The sequence below is a fragment of the Bison bison genome, unplaced genomic scaffold (genome assembly GCF_000754665.1).
Source record: "Bison bison bison isolate TAMUID 2011002044 unplaced genomic scaffold, Bison_UMD1.0 scf7180017864492, whole genome shotgun sequence".
Lineage (NCBI taxonomy): Eukaryota > Metazoa > Chordata > Mammalia > Artiodactyla > Bovidae > Bison > Bison bison.
In genome coordinates, this window is record NW_011495051.1 from 5456175 (window position 1) to 5475904 (window position 19730).

At 43.2% G+C, this 19730-nt stretch overlaps 1 protein-coding gene across 8 annotated transcripts in view; it reads left to right on the plus strand.

The window, feature by feature from the left end:
* Positions 1-19400, plus strand: part of EMR1 (egf-like module containing, mucin-like, hormone receptor-like 1) — a 71174-nt gene extending 51774 nt beyond the window's left edge. For all 8 annotated transcript variants that reach the window (XM_010828252.1, XM_010828250.1, XM_010828251.1 and 5 more), the window contains 9 exons: positions 2678-2877; positions 3518-3688; positions 6568-6762; positions 9843-10078; positions 12485-12551; positions 13257-13348; positions 14411-14579; positions 14695-14799; positions 18973-19400. In XM_010828252.1, coding sequence (XP_010826554.1) covers positions 2678-2877; positions 3518-3688; positions 6568-6762; positions 9843-10078; positions 12485-12551; positions 13257-13348; positions 14411-14579; positions 14695-14799; positions 18973-18978 — 1241 coding nt within the window. In that variant the 3' untranslated portion in view covers positions 18979-19400. The remainder of the gene's footprint in view (positions 1-2677; positions 2878-3517; positions 3689-6567; positions 6763-9842; positions 10079-12484; positions 12552-13256; positions 13349-14410; positions 14580-14694; positions 14800-18972) is intronic.
* Positions 19401-19730: the final 330 nt, after the last annotated feature.

A 19730-nucleotide genomic window follows, 5' to 3' on the forward strand; every position in this document is an offset into this window, starting at 1 on the left:
GTTTATAATAGCCAGGACATGGAAGCAACCTAGATGTCCATCAGCAGATGAATGGATAAGAAAGCTGTGGTACATATACACAGTGGAATATTACTCAGCCATTTAAAAGAATACATTTGAATCAGTTCTAATGAGGTGGATGAATCTGGAGCCTATTATACAGAGTGAAGTAAGCCAGAAAGAAAAACACCAATACAGTATACTAATGCATATATATGGAATTTAGAAAAATGGTAATGATAACCCTATACACAAGACAGCAAAAGAGACACAGATGTATAGAACAGTTTTTTGGACTCTGTGGGAGAAGGCGAGGGTGGGATGATCTGAGAGAATAACATTGAAACATGTATATTATCATAGGTGAAATAGATCACCAGTCCAGGTTCAATGCATGAGACAGGGCACTCAGGGCTGCTGGTGCACTGGGATGACCCAGAGGGATGGGATGGGGAGGGAGGTGGAAGGGGGGTTTAGGATGGGGAACACATGTACACCCATGGCTGATTCATGTCAATGTATGGCAAAAACCACTACAATAGTGTACAGGAATTAGCCTCCAATTAAAATAAATAAATTTTTTAAAAACTAAAAAAAAAACAAACAAACCCAAACAAACAACAAAAAAAGATTGCTTCCATGCCTTGACTATTGTAAATATTGCTGCAATGAACATTGGAGTGCCTCTATTTTTTAACTTTAATTTTTTATTATTTTGAGCAAATATTTATTGAAAATAAAATAATGATAGAGGCAAAAATAGCCCATGCCCTCAGGGAGTTCCCATCTTCTAGGGAAGTCAGACATTAAATAATCTCTGGGAGTAGAGTCTGGAAGAGTGTGGATATTTGTATATGTATGGCAGGTCTATGAAAAAGACCCTGATGCTGGGAAAGACTGAGGGCAAGAGAAGCGGGTGACAAAGGATGAGATGGTAGGATGGCATCACCTACTCAATGGACATGAGTTTGAGCAAACTCCAGGAGATAGTGAGGGATAGGGAAGCTTGGTGTGCTACAGCCCATGGGTTGGCAAAGAGTCAGACATGGCTTAGAGACTGAACAACAATGGCTGATTTACTTTGGTATACAGCAGAAACTAACATAACATTGTAAATCAACTATATCTCAACAAAAAATTAATTTAAAAATAATCTTACAATATGGGAATGACAAGATGTTTCCTGTCTAGTCAGCAGCCATTGGTCACATTTTGTTATTGAGAGCTTTAAGTGTGGTTAGACTGTGAGTGTAATATCCATACTGGATTTCAATGTCTTGATGTCAGAGATGAAGGAATTAAAATATCTTATTAATAATTTTTAGAATGACTACATGTTGAAATGAAAATATTTTGCAGGTAGTGAGTTAATATATAATTTAAATAATCCCCCCCCTTTTTGTTTTTTTACTGTTCTGAAACGTGGTTACTGGAAAATTTAAAATTACACATGTGACTCATACTAAATTTCTAACATACAGTGCTAATCTGTATCAGGGATTAGCAAACGCTTCCTGTAAACTGTGGTTAGTAAATGTTTAAGGCGTTGAACGTGATAGGATCTGTTGCAACTATTTCAACTCTGTCATCAGGGTGGGCAAAAGCATTCCTAGGCAATATGTAAATTAATGGGTGAGACTGTGTTGCAATGAAATTTTTATTCACACACACACACACACAAAGAGGCAATGGGGACTACCCTTAAGGTCCATTGGTTAAGAATCCACCTACAAACGCAGGAGACGTGGGTTTTATCCCAGGTCAGAGGAGATCGTACATGCCGCAGGGAAATGAAGCTTGTGTGCCACCACTACTGAGCCCATTCACTGGAACTATGCAGCCTGCATGCCCTAGAGCCCGTGCTCTACAACTAGAGAAGCCACCACAATGAGAAGCCCTTCCCTTGCACATGGAGAGTACCCCTACCCACTGCAGCTAGATAAAGCCTGTTTGCAGCCACAAAGACCAGCACAGCCTAAAAAAAGTTTTGTTTTTTTTTTTAAAAAAAAAAAGCAATGATGGCCAGATTGGCTTGTAGGTCATTGTTCATCACTCCCCTGATCTATATGCTGTCTGGATGACCCAGGAACAGGCTAGGACACAGACCACCAACATTGAAAGGGGAAGCCCACCCAAAGAGACTGAACAAGAATAACCATAAATGTGAGAAGGGAAACTTATTTCCCACTGCTGAGTTGAATCGTCCCTTAAAAACAACACAAATTCAAATTAATTTTTAAATGTAGCCAAGTTTTTTTATTTTTTTTTAGGTAATACCACCTCAGGATTTTTTTTTTCAAGTTAATTTATTTATCTGGCTGTGTTGAGGCTCTGTTGTGGTACATGGTCTCTCTACTTCTGGTGCTTGGACTCAATTGCCCTGCGGCATGTGGGATCTTAGTTCCCTGACCAGGGATCGAACCTGAGTTCCCTACATTGCGAGGTAGATTCGTAACCATTGGACCACCAGGGAAGTCTCAGATTTTTTTTAAAGTTTCTGATGAGAGTTAACTATCTGGAAGTCCACTGGTGTTTCAGTCCTGAGAGGAGGCCAGTGAAGGTGCAGAAATACGTGAGATATTAAAGTGTGTGTGTATGTGTGGATGAGCTGGGTCATCTGTAATAGCTACTAAGCAAATGATTGGCTTTTTTTTTTTTAATTTTGGGGAAATTTCAGGGATCAACGGGGTGGCTTTCGTTTCCTTTTCGGGTATGGAGTCTATTTTGGATGAGCGCTTCTTGAAAGATCTTCAGATCCCCTGGGCCAGCTCCAAGAAGAAGCTGAAGATAAATTCTCGAGTTGTTGGGGGCATCATAACAGGAGGGAAGAAAGACGGGTTCTCTAAACCAGTAATCTACACTCTGGAAAACATTAAGGTTGGTGACAAGGTTTTCACTGGGCCTCCACATCCTCTATTGGCTTAACTCTCATTTTTTGACAGGGACACATTAAGCAGATCTTCCCTGGTGACTCAGTGATAAAGAATCTACCTGCTAACGCAGGAGACATGGGTTTGATCCCTGGGTTGGAACATTCCCCTGGAGAATGAAATGGCAACCCACTCCAGTATTCTTTCCTGGAAAAATCCCATGGACAGAGAAGCCTGGTGGGCTACAATCCATGGATTCGCAAAGAGTCAGACACGACTTTGTGACAACATTAAGCAGCAAGTGTCCACAATTTCTGATAACTCAACCACTTCCCAAAATCCACTGCTAGAAAAATGAGCTCTTCTATTTCAATGTGGCATTTTTCCATTCATCAATGGGCAAGGTTGAGGTTAGATTAAGTAACGTTGATGCAGGAACATTTACATGAGCTTTATTTATATTAATTATAACCAAATTAGTAATGGATACAGGTCTGGCACCCGAGACATTTCTTTTTATCACTGCACATTGAAATATCAGTATTTTTCTCCATTCCATACAGAACGTGCCCACATCTTCTTGAGGTTGGTCAGGTTGAATCCATTCAAGATGGATTCTCAGGTAACTAAAGGCTCTGAATTTTCAGCCAAAGCAGGATTTTGAGAGTGCTATCTGCGTTTCCTGGAAACCGGACGTGGAGGGAGGCAGATGGACACCATCAGGCTGTGTGCTCCTTGAAGCTTCCAAGACACATACTGTCTGCGGCTGTAACCGAATGGTGAACTTGGCTGTCATCATGGCTTCTGGGGAGGTCACGGTCAGTAATGACGCTCTGTAGTCTGGATCCTCAAATCCAATGGGAAAATACTGATTAACATTCATTGTGTGCCTCTCATGGAATTGGGCATTGTGGGAGGGAGTCATGGGGACAGAAGGGGTGTGTGCCGTGTCTCTGCCCTTAGAGAATTCATGGTCTGGTTGAGAAGCCATGACACTGGTATATGAAATGAGAACTGACTCTAAACAGGTGCTGCTGCTGCCGCTGCTAAGTCGCTTCAGTCGTGTCCGACTCTGTGCGACCCCATAGACGGCAGCCCACCAGGCTCCCCCGTCCCTGGGATTCTCCAGGCAAGAACACTGGAGTGGGTTGCCATTTCCTTCTCCAATGCATGAAAGTGAAAAGTGAAAGTGAAGTCGCTCAGTCGTGTCCGACTCTTAGGGACCCCATGGACTGCAGCCCACCAGGCTCCTCCGTCCATGGGATTTTCCAGGCAAGAGTACTGGAGTGGGTTGCCATTGCCTTCTCTGCTAAACAGGTGCAGGCATGATAATAACCACAAACCCCACTTACAGAGCACCTGGGCTTCCCAGGTGGCACTCGTGGTAGAGAACCCACCTGCCAATGCAGGAGATGTAAAGTGATGTGGATTTGATCCCTGGATTGGGAAGATCCCCTGGAGAAGGAAATGGCAACTCACTCCAGTATTCTTGCCTGGAGAATCCCATGGACAGAGGAGCCGGGCAAGATATAGTCCATGGAGTCGAAAAGAGTCAGACATGACTGAAGCACCTTAACACACAATGTGCCTGACTCTTTAGCTGTTTTTAGATGCACTTTTCAGGACAGGAGGCTGGACCTCAATAGTCTGTTTAGTCATGAAGCCAGTAATTAGTAGAGATGGGATTCAAACCCAGGATGGCCTGAGTCCAGAGGTCTCTTTCTACAAAATTGTCCATAGGCATACTTCATTTTATTGCACTTTGCAGACATCACTTTTTAAAAAAAACAGAGAAAACAAATTGAAGGTTTGTGGCAACCCTGTGTGCATTGAGCAAGTCTGTTGGCACCGCTTTCCCAACAGCATTTGCTCACTTCGTGTCTCTGTGTCACATTTTGGTCATTCTTGCAATATCTCAAACCTTCTACCAGCAAAAAGATTATGACTCACTGAACGCTCAGATGATGGTAGCATCTTTTAGCAATAAAGTATTTTTTAATAAAGGTATCTACATTTCCCAGACATATGCTATTATATACTTTAAATGTGTATGGTGAGTATGGTGGCATGTAAACATAACTTTTATATGCACTGGGAGATAAAAATTCATGTGACTCATTTTATTGCCAATATTTGCTTTATTGCGGTGGTCTGGAATTGAACCTGCACTGTCTCTGAGATCTGCCTGTAAATGGTGCAAGAATTTGTGTTACAGAAACTGAGAGTTGTGTCACTGAGAACTGGGGTTAGGTCAGGAAGGAGGTGGAACATGAAATAAGCCTTGGTGAGAAGTTAGATTTGGTAGAGAGGAAAGACAGGCTCATTGGTGCTGTGATGGGTAGCCTTGTCTATCACAGGATCCCAAGTTCAGTTCTCTGCCAAGCAGGTCCTAAATTGCTACTTAGAGGAATATAAGGCTTAAGACTTAAGAAAATTTGATCCAGAGCAAGTCTAGCCTAGTTTCAAGTCCCACCTCAATCACTTCATAGCTGTGTTTCCATTGGCATATCACTCAACCTCTCTGAGCTGAGCCAAATTTTTTCATCTTAAAAATGAGAACAAGAGAAAAATGATGACTCAGGAGTTCCCTGGCAGTCCAGTGATTAGGACTCAGCACTTTCACTTCCATGTCCTGGGTTCAATCCCTGGTCTAGGAACTAAGATACCACAAGGTGTGGCCAAAAGACAAAAAGAAAAATTAAAAGCATCAGCATTTAATTAGGGAAAAAGAGAAACTGATGATGAAAACGAGCACTTATGCGTGTTTTCTGTTGTAAGTACTTTAAGCATTTTCATGGAATCCTCTTGGAACTATTCCACATGATACTTACTGTTGGTATCCTCATTTTAACAGAGGAGGAAACGGGCACAGAGCAGTTAGGTATCTTGCCCAAGCTTAAACAGCCAGAAACTGGCAGAACTGTAGTCTTAACCACTACATCACAACATCATAGAGAAGCTGGTGCCTGGCGTATCTTTAACACACAGAAAGCACCCCGATAAAATTAATTACAAATAATGGCATAGGGAAGGACTCAACTTGTCACCTCTACTCCTGGAAGTTGGAGCATCTTGGAACACCTATTATCAGTCCTGGTTCAGTGCAGGTAACAGGAACCTCTCAAGGTATGCCAAGCAGGAAAGTATTTTAATACAGGGGCTTGGATGCTCACAGAATTCTTGGAAGGGATGGAGGACTTGAAGTCAGGGGTTCTGCCACTTGAATGTGGCTTCAAGATCACCCCTCTGCAGCCAGAGGTCATAAATTACCTTTGGCATTTCACCCCACATCCATGAAATTAAAGATCGGATAGTTGGAATGTGGAGTCCAGCCATAGCTCGATCCTGTCTGCAGAAAAGTGGTATCTGCCTCCATCCTGCCTTTTAAAACCTTCATGTGTGCATCTCACTGGAGAACCTAAATGATGTTCAGGGCCTTAGCCCCGAGAGATTATGGGAAATGCAGTTTGTAGATGTCTTACCCTATAGGAATAGGTCATAGGAGAGGGATGAGAATGGGTGCTGATGGATGCCGAAGGGTGATGATGAACAATATCTAGTTCACACCAAGCGCCCGAGGGAGAAAAAGCTTCCAAGCTCTATATACCCAAGCCAAGAGTCTGGATAGTTCTTTTTGCTGCCTGGGGGTTATAACTGGTCATTCTCGGAGGCCAACAGTGTATCTCTTTTCTGACAGATGGAGTTCACCCTGTACCTCATTAGTCACGTGGGCACGATTATCTCACTGGTGTGTCTTGCCATGGCCATCATCACCTTCCTTCTGTGCCGCACCCTCCGAAACCAGAACACCTACATCCACCTGCATCTCTGCATATGCCTCTTCTTGGCCGAGATGCTGTTTCTCACTGGTGTGGACAAGACCGACAACCAGGTCTCGTATCCCTCAGGCTTTGACCCCATCCATCCCCATCATCTCCCCATCTGCATCTGCTCATCCTCACCTAACTCCCTCAATGCCAGTTTCCACCTCAGGACCTTTGCACATGCTTTCCCCTCTTTCCATACTCATCTGCCAGCTTCTAGTTGATGCCTTCTGGTGATAGGTCTCAGTTTCGAATGATTTTTCCTGATCATGTTATGTATGGGGGTGGTCTCTCTTCCTACACTTTAAGCCTTTGGTTCTTACCCGGGCTGATTCTGTGCCCTCAGGGGACACTTGGCAATATCTGGAGATATTGCTAGTTGTCACCTTTGGGAGGGGATGCTGCTAAACATCTTACAATGCACAGAACAGTCTCCCCCATCTTCCCATAGCAGAAAATAATAAGGCAATAGTGTTACAAATAGGGACTTCCCAGGTGGCTCAGTTGGTAAAGAATCCCCCTGCCACTACAGGAGTCACAGGAGACCCAGGTTCAATCCCTGGATCAGGAAGATCCCTGGAGGAAGAAATGGTTACCCATTCCATTCCTGCCTGGAGAATCCCATGGACAGAGGAGGCTGGTGGGCTCCTCTGGGTTTACAGAGAGTCAGACATGACTGCACACAGCACAGCAGTAGCAGTGTTATAAATATTAGTAATGCGACAGTTGAGAAATTCTTTGTTTAAAAACTGAAATATAGTTGATTTACAGTGTTGTGGCAATCTCTGCTATACAACAAAGTGACTCATTTGTATACATAAGTACATTCTTTCTTAATATACTTTTCTATTATGGTTTATCACAGGATGTTCAGCATAGTTCTTTGTGCTGTACAGCAGGACCTTGTGTCTATCCATTCTAAATTTAATAATTTGCATCTAACAACCCCAAACTCCCAGTTCATTCTTCTCCCTCTCCTGACCTTGGCGACAATGAGTCTGTTCGCTTGTCTGTGTTCATCTGTGTCATAGTTTAGATTCCACATATAAATGATATCATATGGTAATTGTTTTCTCTTTCTGACTTACTTCACTTAGTGTGATCATCTCTAGTTGCATCCATAGGTGAGAAATTTTACTTTTCAAACACTCTATTTTGCATCTTTTCCCAGCACCTATTAATATTTGAAACCATATTGATTTTTGTTATTGTTGTTTTACTCATTGTGTATCTACCTCTTCCACAAGATTGTGTGCCCCATGAGAACAAGAACTTTTGGCCAATTAAGCTCCAATAACTGTGTCCGAAACAGTAGGTTCTCGGGGTATTTCCAAAGGAAGCACTACTGACATTTCAGGTGGGATAATCATTCTTAAAGCAGAACTACCCTCTAACTATGGGGTGTTTCACTTCCTAGACCCCTTGGGAACCAAAGGCTAGTAGCACTCCCCACCTCTCATCATGGGACCAAGGGTGAACAAAATTTTCCTGTAAAGAAGCAGATAAAAATATTTTTAATTTTGCAGATGCCATGGTCTCCGTTGGCAACTGCTCAACTCCACCACTTTAGCATGAATACAGTCATGTTGTTGTTTAGTTACTCAGTCGTGTCTGACTCTTTGCGACCCCATGGACTGTACCCCATCAGGCTCCTCTATCCATGGGGCAAGAATACTGGAGTGGGTTGCCATTTCCTTCTCCAGGGGATCTTTCTGACCCAGAGACTGAACCTACCCCCACCTATCTCCTGGCATTGGCACCCGGGTTCTTTACCCACTGAGACACCAGGGAAGCCTGAAAGCAGCCATAGAGAATACATAAATGGGGAAGGCTGTGTGTCAATGAAATGTTAATTACAAAACCTGCAACCAGTCCATGGCTGTAGTTTGTGGATCCCTTCTCCTCCCCCACCCCTGTATCTTCAAACATCCCCTAAAGTAGGGTGGTCATCTATTTGTTTTTCTCTCAGACTCTCCCAGTTTTAGCACTGGAAGCTGTACATCCTGAGAAAACTCATTTCTAGGGAAACCAGAATGATTGGTGTCCCTACTAAAGGGATGGAACTACCTGTAGTGAAGACTATATCTATAAATATTTGTGGAATGAATGAAGAGGCCGTGTTTGGGGAAGTCCAGTCAAAGTAGCCACATTATGGTTGTTTTTTTTTTTTTTTAATTTTATCGGAAGATAATTGCTTTACAATTCTGTGCTGGCTTCTGCCATACATCAACATGAATCAGGGAAGGAGGCAGGACACAACCCTGAAAGAATGACATAGCTGGTGAGGATACAGTATGGACTGATTAGAGCCAACTTGGTCCCAGAGAAGGAAATGGCAACCCACTCCGGTATTCTTGCCTGGAGAATCCCAGGGATGGGGGAGCCTGGTGGGCTGCCGTCTATGGGGTTGCACAGAGTCGGACACGACTGAAGCGACTTAGCAGCAGCGGGTCCGAGATGGCAGAAGATTCAACTTGCGGTAGACCTTGAGCCTCATCATACACTGCTGTAATACATTAGAATGCTAAATGACCACCCATAGGCACCCAGGCCCACCATCAAAGACCAAAACGTGGGCAGTGGCCCAATTCCTGGAAATCCCTGCTCCTTCCCCCAAATATATAGTTGAAAAATCTTCCTACTTGTTAGCCTATGAAATTACCCAGCCCATAAAAACTAAGCACAGCTGCTTTTGCCTTTTGAGATGGACAGAATTCTGTCATGGAATGTATGTGTTTGTGTGTGTGTGTGTGTGTGTGTGGTGTGTGGTGTGCATGCTCAGTCACATCTGACTTTTTGTGACCCCATGGACTGTAGCCCACCAGGTTCCTCTGTCCATGGGATTCTCAAGGCAAGAATATAGTGGGTTGCCATGCCCTCCTCCAGGGGATCTTCCCAACCCAGGGATCAAACCCACGTGTCTTGCATCTCCTGCATTTTCAGGATTCTTTACCACTGAGCCACTTGGGAAGCCATATGGAATGTACAGATACACATTCTAAATAAATAATGCGCACTCTAAATAAATCCACTTCTTACCTATCAAAAGCAAGAACAATAGCAACAGAGGAGCCCCTTCTCTGCCTTCTTCCTCTGAACATACTCCCTGGAGTAAGGGAGACTGAAGGTGCCTGATTCTCTTCTGCAGATGGGCTGCGCCCTCATCGCAGGCTTTCTGCACTACCTTTTCCTTGCGTGCTTCTTCTGGATGCTGGTGGAGGCTGTGATGCTCTTCCTCATGGTCAGGAACCTGAAAGTGGTGAATTACTTCAGTTCTCGAAACATCAAGATGCTGTATCTCTGCGCCTTTGGCTATGGGCTCCCGGGGCTGGTGGTGGCTGTTTCTGCTGGCTTACAACCACAGGGTTATGGGATGTATAATCGGTAAGTGACATTCTTCTCTTTCCCTGAAAATTGTTATTATTAATTGTTCCATGGTGATAATTAAATGAACACACAAAAGAACAATAACAGGAGCAGTAGTCATGGCTACCATTTATTGAGCTCTTACTTTATGGGCTGCCAGGGGCAGTAGCCCAGGTTGTGCACTGCACAAATCCGGAAGCCATTGTTTGCATTATAGTATAGGTGGGTAGTGGCAATGTAAACAGCAAACTTGATTGCAAAGTTTTCAGTTTGTGGACTCTAGAGCCAACTTGCTTGGGTCTGGATCCTGGCTACACCACTATCTAGCTAGGCTGCCTTGGGCAAGTTACTTAAACTCTATGCTCTCATTTCCTCATCTATTATATGCAAGCTGATGACAATGCCTATATTATAGTGTTATTGTGGGTATTAAATGAGTTAGTATCTGCAAAATATTTAGACAGTGTCTGGCACAGTGTAAAGCATTCTACATGTTTTTGTTGGTCTCTCTTTTTTCATTAAGTTTTTAATTGGAGGAAAATTGCTTTACAATGTTGTGTTGGTTTCTGCCATACAACAACATGAATCAATCATAATTATGTATATGTCCCTCCCTTGTGAGCCTCCCTCCCCTCTACCACCCCAGTCTCTCTAGGTTGTCACAGAGCACCACGCTGGGCTCCCTGTATTACCCAGCGGCTTCTCACTAACAACCCCATGGATGATAGGAGCCCAACAGACTACAGTCCATAGGGTTGCAAAGAGTCAGACATGACTGAAGCAACTGGGCATGCGTGCACTAGCTATCTATTTCACACATGATAGTGTGTGTATCTCAATGCTACTTTCTCAATTCGTCCCACCCTCTCCTTCCTCCACTGTGTTCACAAATCTGTTCTCTACATCTGCATCTTCATTCCTTCTCTGCAAATACTTTCATCAGTACCATTTTTCTAGATTCCGTGTATATGCATTAATATACGATATTGGTTTTTCTCTTTCTGACTTCCTTTGCTCTGTATAACAGGCTCTAGGTACATCCACCTCACTACAACTGACCCAAATTCGTCCCTTTTTATGGCTTAGAAATACTCTGCCATGGTCTGTTTTAAAGTGAGGTAGGCTTATCAAAGGTTCTGTGTGAGAAGATAGTAGCTCCAGTTGTTGTTCAGTCGCTCAGTCGTGTCCAGCTCTTTGTGGCCCCATGGACTGCAGCACGCCAGGTTTCCCTGTCCCTCACTATTACCTGGAATTCACTCAAACTTATGTCCATTGAGTCAGTGACGCCATCCAACCATCTCCTCCTCTGTTGCCCCCTTCTCCTCCTGCCCTCAATCTTTCCCAGCATCAGGGTCTTTTCCAATGAGTCAGCTCTTCTTATCAGGTAGCCAAAGTATTGGAGCTTCAGCTTCAACATCAGCCCTTCCAATGAATATTCAGGATTGATTTCCTTTAGGATTGACTGGTTTGATCTCCTTGCTGTCCAAGGGACTCTCACTCTCCAGTACCACAGTACAAAAGCATTAATTCTTCAGCGCTCAGCCTTCTTTATGGTCCAACCCTTGTACCATACATGACTACTAGAAAAACCATAACTGACTATATGGACCTTTATCAACAAAGTCTGGACTCACTAAAATCATTCTTTTCATTTGCATCCCAGCTATCTGGGGCCAGTATCCTGGCTTTTCACATCCCCACCCCTAGGTCCTCAGTGCTCACCAGGGGAGTGGTTTATGGCTGCCTGATAGCAGGTATTGTTTTTCCTGATCACCCTCCAGGCTCAGAAATTCACTTTTGGAGGGCTGGAATCGCTGATGGATATGACATCCTTGTTTACTGATATGGCAGTAAACACTCCATTTCTCACTTCACTTCTATTAACAAATAATTACAGAATGCCTCATCCATGCCAGGCTTTGGACTGAGTGCTGGGTATTCAGAGATAAACAAAAAATTCAAAGTCCAAATTCTCCTGTAGCTCATAGTCTAGTAGGGAAAGATAGACAGTTTAAACAAACAACTGAGCAAGATAATTTATCATACTGATAGATGTTATGAAAAAAAAAAAAGCAGCAAATTCTGCTAGGAAAGGACCAGACACAGTGTGACTTTTCAGAGGAGGTGATACTCGAGCTGAGAATTGAATGACAAAGTGTACCATGGAGAGTTCTGGAGAGAGGGAATACAAAGGTTATGAACTGAGAAATGATCTCTATCCCAGGCTGTTAAGAGAACATTTCAGGAACGTTCACTAAGGAAGAAGGTCTGAAAGAAGAAAACTGAAATGTGACCTGGTCCATTGTGAAAATTTTCACTTCAACCTCATCCTCCAATACTCTTCCATAAGCATATCTGGCAGGGTGTGAGTCATTTTAGGGTTAGGACTTTGATACAATGACTGACTCCTGTTTTTCTGCATAGCTGCTGGCTGAATACAGAAACGGGGTTCATCTGGAGCTTCCTGGGGCCAGTGTGCACAATTATAGTGGTAAGTTGATTGCTTGGTCTGGTGTGTTTTGGAGGAGGATCAAAGAGACCCAGGGCTTCCCAGGTGCGCTTCGTGGTAAAGAACCCGCCTCCCAATGCAGGAGATGTAAGAAAAGCAGGTTCAATCCCTGGGTCGGGAAGATCCCCTGGAGAAGGGCATGGCAACCCACTCCAGTATTCTTGCCTGGAGTATCCTATGGACAGAGAAGCCTGGCAGGCTACAGTCCATGGGGTTGCAAAGAATCGGACATGACTGAGCGACTGAGCATGAACACACATGGTAAGGGAGTCAGCCACTTTCATTTGTCAAATCACTTGCTTTTGTCAGAGATTCAAAAACAGGCAGATGAGTGGGAAAGTTTTATAGAGGAAAAAAGGGAAGCCTTCAGGTATGCCCTGCTCAGAGGCTGTGGACACAAGGACTCTGAAGGTAGGCTGACTAAATGCAGGGCATCCTAGGTGATCGGTTAGGGTTATATACTGGCTTTTTCCTTTTGGTCCTAAGTTGGAAGCAGAGCAGAAATAAGGGAGGCTGTCAACTATCAGTCAAGTCCTGATCATCCGGGGTGGGTTGCTGAAGGAGTTATTGTTTGGCTTCCTGGAGTGGTTACTGCAGACTATAGGTCAACGTTCTCTTTTCATAAATGGTCTGGCCATCATCCATTTGTATATCCAGTCTTTCCATCCCTTCTGCTTGGCTCTGTAGGTCAATTCCATCCTCCTGACTTGGACACTATGTATCCTGAGGCAGAAGCTTTCTAGTGTCAATGCGGAAGTCTCCACACTCAAAGATACCAGGTACAGTCCAGCCTTCCTTTCCCCTCATCTTCTAGTCTCCTTTCCTTCTTTCCCCAAATATTCACTAAGTACCTTTTGTAAGCCTGGTCCTGCACTCCAAATGGAATACAGCACAGTGTCTAGATCAGAAAGGCATGTGAAGCATGCCTTAGCACCATTGCTAGGAGGAACGAGTGTTTCCAATACTAAAATCTGTTGACAATACCTTTTTTTAAGATATAGTGTTTCAGTGTAAGGATGGAACACAGTTTATTTAAATGATCTGGTGGCTCAGATGATAAAGAATCCACCTGCAATGTGGAAGACCTGAATTTGATCCCTGGGTTGGGAAGATCCCCCAGAGAAGAGCACTCCAATATTCTTGCTTGGAGAATTCCATAGACAGAGGAGCCTGGCAGGCTACAGTCCATGGGATCACAAAGAGTCGGACCCCACTGAGTGACTGAACACACACACCAACTCCAGACTCTCATTCCACCCCTCCCCCACACCCCCTCCTCCTTGGTAACCACAAGTCTGTTCTCCGTGTCTGTGAGTCTGTTTGTTTTGTAGATAGCTTCATTTGTGCCATATTTCAAATTCCCCATATAAGTGATATCGTATGGTATTTGCCTTTCTCTGTCTGACTTACTTCACTTAGTATGATCGTCTCTAGGTCCATCCATGTTGCTGCAAATGACATTATTTCATCCTTTTCTATGGCTATGTAATATTCCATTGTCTATACATACCACATCTTCTTTATGCATCCATCTGCTGATGACCATTTAGGTTGCTTCCATGGCTTGGCTACTTTATGTCTAGCCTTTTATTACCATAGACAATATTGCATTCAATACATGTGTCCACACATCTTTGTGACCATGTGTACCTGTAGGCCAATTGCCTTTTCAATGGCTGTAGGATTTGACTTCCCTACCTCTAGGCTGGGAACCTGTGTGCCACACTGATTCTCACCCAGGTGATGGGTCACGTGGTGGCAGCCTCAGACTATACCTGGGAGCGTGGTGGCCCATGAGGGTGACAGCCAGAACTATATCCTCTGCAAATCTTCCCCTCCAGGTTGCTGACCTTCAAAGCCTTTGCCCAGATCTTCATCTTGGGGTGCTCCTGGGTGTTAGGCATTTTCCAAATTGGACCCATGGCCAATATCATGGCTTATCTGTTCACCATCATCAACAGCTTGCAGGGGGCCTTCATCTTCCTCATTCATTGTGTGCTCAGCCGCCAGGTGCGTACCTGCTGCCCTCCCAGCCCTGCTCCTTCCAGGGAGCTTGCCCTTGCCACACACACTCCCCCTGTATCTAAGCATGGTTCATCTCCCCATGGTGTGTATCCACCTTCAGGTACGGGAAGAATACAGAAGATGCACGACCAGGAAGACCAAACCCAGCTCTGAGACCCAGACCTCAGGGATCTTACTGTCATCTGTTCCCTCCACTTCCAAAACGGTGAGACTGTGTGTTGTCCACATGTTCTGGTCAGACCAAGTGTTATGTGCTATAAGCTAAGCATTTGTTGTTTCATTGCTCAGTTGTGTCCAACTCTTTGTGACCCCATGGACTGCAGCACACCAGACTTTCCTGTCCTTCGCTGTCTCCCAGAGTTTGCTCAAACTCATGTTCATTGAGTTGGTGGTAACCATCCAACCATCTCATCTTCTATTGTCCCCTTTTCCTCCTGCCCTCAATCTTTCCTAGCCTCAGGGTCTTTTCCAGTGAGTCGACTCTTCGCATCAGGTGGCCAAGTACTGGTGCTTCAGCTTCAGCATCAGTCCTTCCAATGAATAGTCAGGGTTGATTTCCTTTAGGATTAACTGGTTTGATCTACTTGCTGTCCAAGGGACTCTTAACAAAGGCAGAGAAGGAAATGGCAACCCACTCCGGTGTTTTTGCCTCGAAGGCTCCATGGACAGAGGAGCCTGGTGGCAGTCCATGGGGTTGCGAGAGTCAGATACGACTGAGCAACTAAACCACCACCACCACAGTTCAAAAGCATCAGTTTTTTTGGTGCTCAGCCTTCTTTATGGTCCAACTCTTGTATCTGTACATGACTACTGGAAAAACCATAGCTTTGATGTTCATGTGTACTAACTCATTTGATAAACTGTGGTATTTAAAGGTGGGGATTGGGGAGCTAGGCTGCCTGGGTTTAAATCCCATCTCTGCATTTCAGTAGCTGTGCAAACTAAAAAAGATAAAATCATGACTCATGGATATGAAATAAGCATATATTAAGGATTTTATTCTGTGTATTAATCATTGAAGGAATGGGCAGATGTTGTAACTGGCTCACAAGAGAATGCAAAGAACAGACATGTTTGTGTATTACATCATACATAGAACGTATACAATGTATACATAATGCATAGCACTCATATAATGTATACAGTGTTCACAGTGTATACATAATACATAATATTACTATACTTTTTAATTTATATGGAGAAGGCAATGGCAACTCACTCCAGTACTCATGCCTGGAAAATCCCATGGGTGGAGGAGCCTGGTAGGCTGAAGTCCATGGGTTCGTGAAGAGTCAGAGACGACTGAGTGACTTCACTTTCACTTTTCACTTTCATGCATTGGAGAAGGAAATGGCAACCCACTCCAGTACTCTTGCCTGGAAAATCCCATGGATGGAGGAGCTTGGTGTGCTGCAGTCCATGGGGTCGCTAGGAGTAGGACACGACTGAGCGACTTCCCTTTCACTTTTCACTTTCATGCATTGGAGAAGGAAATGGCAACCCACTCCAGTGTTCTTGCCTGGAGAATCCCAGGGACAGGGGAGCCTGGTGGGCTGCTGTCTATGGGGTCGCAAAGAGTCGGACACGACTGAAGTGACTTAGCAGCAGTAGCAGCAGCATGCTCTTTGTGTTGTCTTTTGAACCAGTTAAAACATCTGCCTGGTTTCCTCACTGGTAAATAAATGTAGTATATATAATATAACATAATTATATATCATGTAATCATACACATAATTGTAAATAAAAAATTATATCTTATTATTCATATTATAATATATAAGTTTTATATTTGTTATTGTTGTTTAGTCGCTAAGATATGTCCCACTCTTTGCGACTCCATGGACTACAGTCTGCCAGGCTCCTCTGTCCATGGGATTTCCCAGGTAGGAATACTGGAGTAGGTTGCCATTTTCTGCTCCAGGGGATCTTTCCAACCCAGGGATTGAACCCATGTCTCCTGCACTGGCATGCGGATTCTTTACCACTGAGCCACCAGGGAAGCCCAACTATATATTAATAAATATAAATATATATAAGTATAAATATACATATAAGTATACATATACATGTAAGTACAAATATATAGCGTTTCCAGGCAAGAGTACTGGAGTGGGTTGCCATTTCCTTCTCTGATAAATACATATAGTATATAAAAATTTTATATGTAATATATAAATTATACATATAATTGTATATACAGACTTTGTATATGTAATTATTCATATTGCATAATATATGCATTTCAAATTATGTACTATATAAATATAAAATTTTAAATATATAGACATTATATATAATTATTCATATTATTTAATATATATAATGTACATATAATATAAATATTCAGAAGTTATATAGAATCATTTATATTACATAACACATAAAATTCATAAATGTGTTTATTTGTGTACTAATGTATTAATTAGAATACATGTATAATCTCAGTAATATCAACATGAATGCACAAGTAGAGACAAAACTATTTTTTCCATGAAATTATTTCCCATCACTGTCAGTTGCTTCAAAAGGACAAAATTGTAAAGTAGTTCCGCTACAGATCAGGGCCAGATAACCCAGAGAAGGTATCCCCTGACAGCACACCATTTTCTACTGAAGCGCACGTTGTCTTCTGCACAATGGATCTCATTCAGTCTCACAGCTATACCATCGTCTATTAGCAACAACTCCCCAAATTTAAATAACGTGCAGTCCAGCCTTGTCTCCTGAATTCTATACTCATATAAACTACCACCTACCAAATGCCTACTTAGATATCCAATAGATGTTTCAGAGGCAACCTGTCCCACATGAGCATCTCATTTGGAATATGTTACCTCAGCAGATTCCCCCACCTCTCATTTCCACAGAGGGCCCTCTATTTTTCTATTGTTCAAGAGTGAAGTTGTGAAATTAATGTTGATTCTGCTTGACCCCGCCTTTCCTCTCCCCTTCCCTCATCTCTGCTCCATCAGCAAATCCTGTTGACTCTTCCTCAAAATAGATCTCGAATCTGGTTGCTTCTCTTTCTCTTCATTCCTTCTACTGTGGTCCAAGTCCTATTGTCTCTATCCAGGATGATGGAAATAAACTCAAAAGAGGTCTGCCTTGCTGCCTCTCTAATCTTTCCCCTGCCTTATCTTTGGTCTGTTCTCCTTGCAGCAACTGGAGGGTGCTTGTGAACACCCAAGTCAGATATCTTCCCTTCTCTACCTATAACACTCCATGGCTCCCACCTTATTCAGAGTCAAAGCCAAAGTCCTCCTTGTGGCCCACACGGCCTTGTCTGATCTGACTCTCTTTTCCTTCCTGTCCTTGTTGTGTATTAATAGACCCCTCATTTCACTTTGCTCCACCCACACTGGCCTGCTCAAGATTCTTCAGACATGCCAGGCTCACTTCCTCCTTTGGAGTCTTGAACTGAATGTTCTTGAATGCCTTGAATGTTTTTGTCCTGTCACCCACATAGCCAACTCCTTCACTTCCTTCAAATCTTTGTTCCAGTCATTTCTTTTCAATAGAATTTCCTCTGATAACTCTATTTTGTGCAGCTTCCTATTCACCCATCCAGGTGTTCATGCTTCTCCCACCCCCTTATCTTGATTTTTCTTTTCAGGACTTTCTACTTTCTAACAATCTACTTTCTAAAATTTCCTTATTTATTGCATTTATCTTTTGTGGTCTTCCATCTTCTACCAGAATGTCTTATTAATTTTCCCCCTCTGATGTATTCCAGGAATAAGTAACTAAGATCCAGTGGCTTAAATAAATAGGAAATTCTTTTTATTGCAAGAATAGAAGCTCAGAGTTAGGCGTTGCTGGTATTGGTTCTGTTGCTTAGTAAGGTTGCTAAGGATCTAAGCTCTTCCTAGTTTTCCATCCCACCAATAACATGCTGACTTTTCATCAATTATTTTCATGGTTGCAAGGTGACTGCCATAGCTCCAGTCATCATGACCATGTTGAAGGCAGGAAGAAGAATGATGGGACAGAGTGGCAAACTCACCTTTCAACCCTCTCTCTTTAACAAGAAACAAAAGCTTTTCCAGAAGCCCCTTGGTGAATTTCCCTTTCACCTAATTGGTCAGAACTGTATCACATGAACACTCAGAGTTACAGAGGAATTTGACAAAACAAGTATTCTGCTTTCTAGCTTCTAGAATAGGAATATCAATAGTCAAGAGGCTCTGAGAATAGCTTTTGAGTTTGTCAACAGTGCCTGGAGGTAATCATTGCTAACATTTTAATGTTTATCCTTCTAGTTTTTGTTGCCATATTTATCTCTGCCTGTATTTGTAAGACCTGTGCCCACATACATATGATCCCTGAGTTCAAATTGTACTAATCCTGCCATTGATTCTGATCCTGATTTCTCTCACAGGGTTGAAGTCCCTTCTCAAATACACAATGGAACAACATCTCAGGAAAGCAGGTGCCTGCAGAAGCCTTCTCTGAAATCTCTTCTCAGCTTAATGTGGAAATGCACTATCTCGCCAGCCCTAGAACTCTCTGGGCAATTTGGATTATGGATGATTGGGCGTGGTGGTCTTCCCATGGCTTCCTGTCCTGGTGAGAAAAGAAGAGCTTCTGTTCCAGCTTACCGTTTTATATCTTCCGTGTTCTGCAACTCTGACTTTTCAGAGTTTTGTGGAGATAACAGATCGCAGTGTGATGGCAGGACCAAGAACTTCTGGCTACCACTTTGATTTGTCCTAAGTCCTTTGATGTGTGGCTTTAAGCGTGCCTCTCCAGCTTCTATCACATGCTTCACACACAGAGTAGCCCTCAATAAATGATTTGTTTTCTGACTGGCTGGCTTGCTTTTCAACCAAGAACCCTCCAGCTCTTTTTTAAACTTTTTTTCCCCTGGTACTCTGGTATAGCCGATTAACAAACAATGCTGTGATAGTTTCAGGTGGACAGCAAAGGGACTCAGCCACACACATACATGTATCCATTCTCCCCCAAACTCCCCTCCCGTCCAGGCTGCCACATAACACTGAGCAGAGTCCTCTGTGCTATACAGTAGGTCCCTGTTGGTTATCCATTTTAAATATAGCAGTGTGTACATGTCCATCACATACTTCCCCCTGGTAACCGTAAGTTCATTCTCTAGGTCTGTGAGTCCCTTTCTGTTTG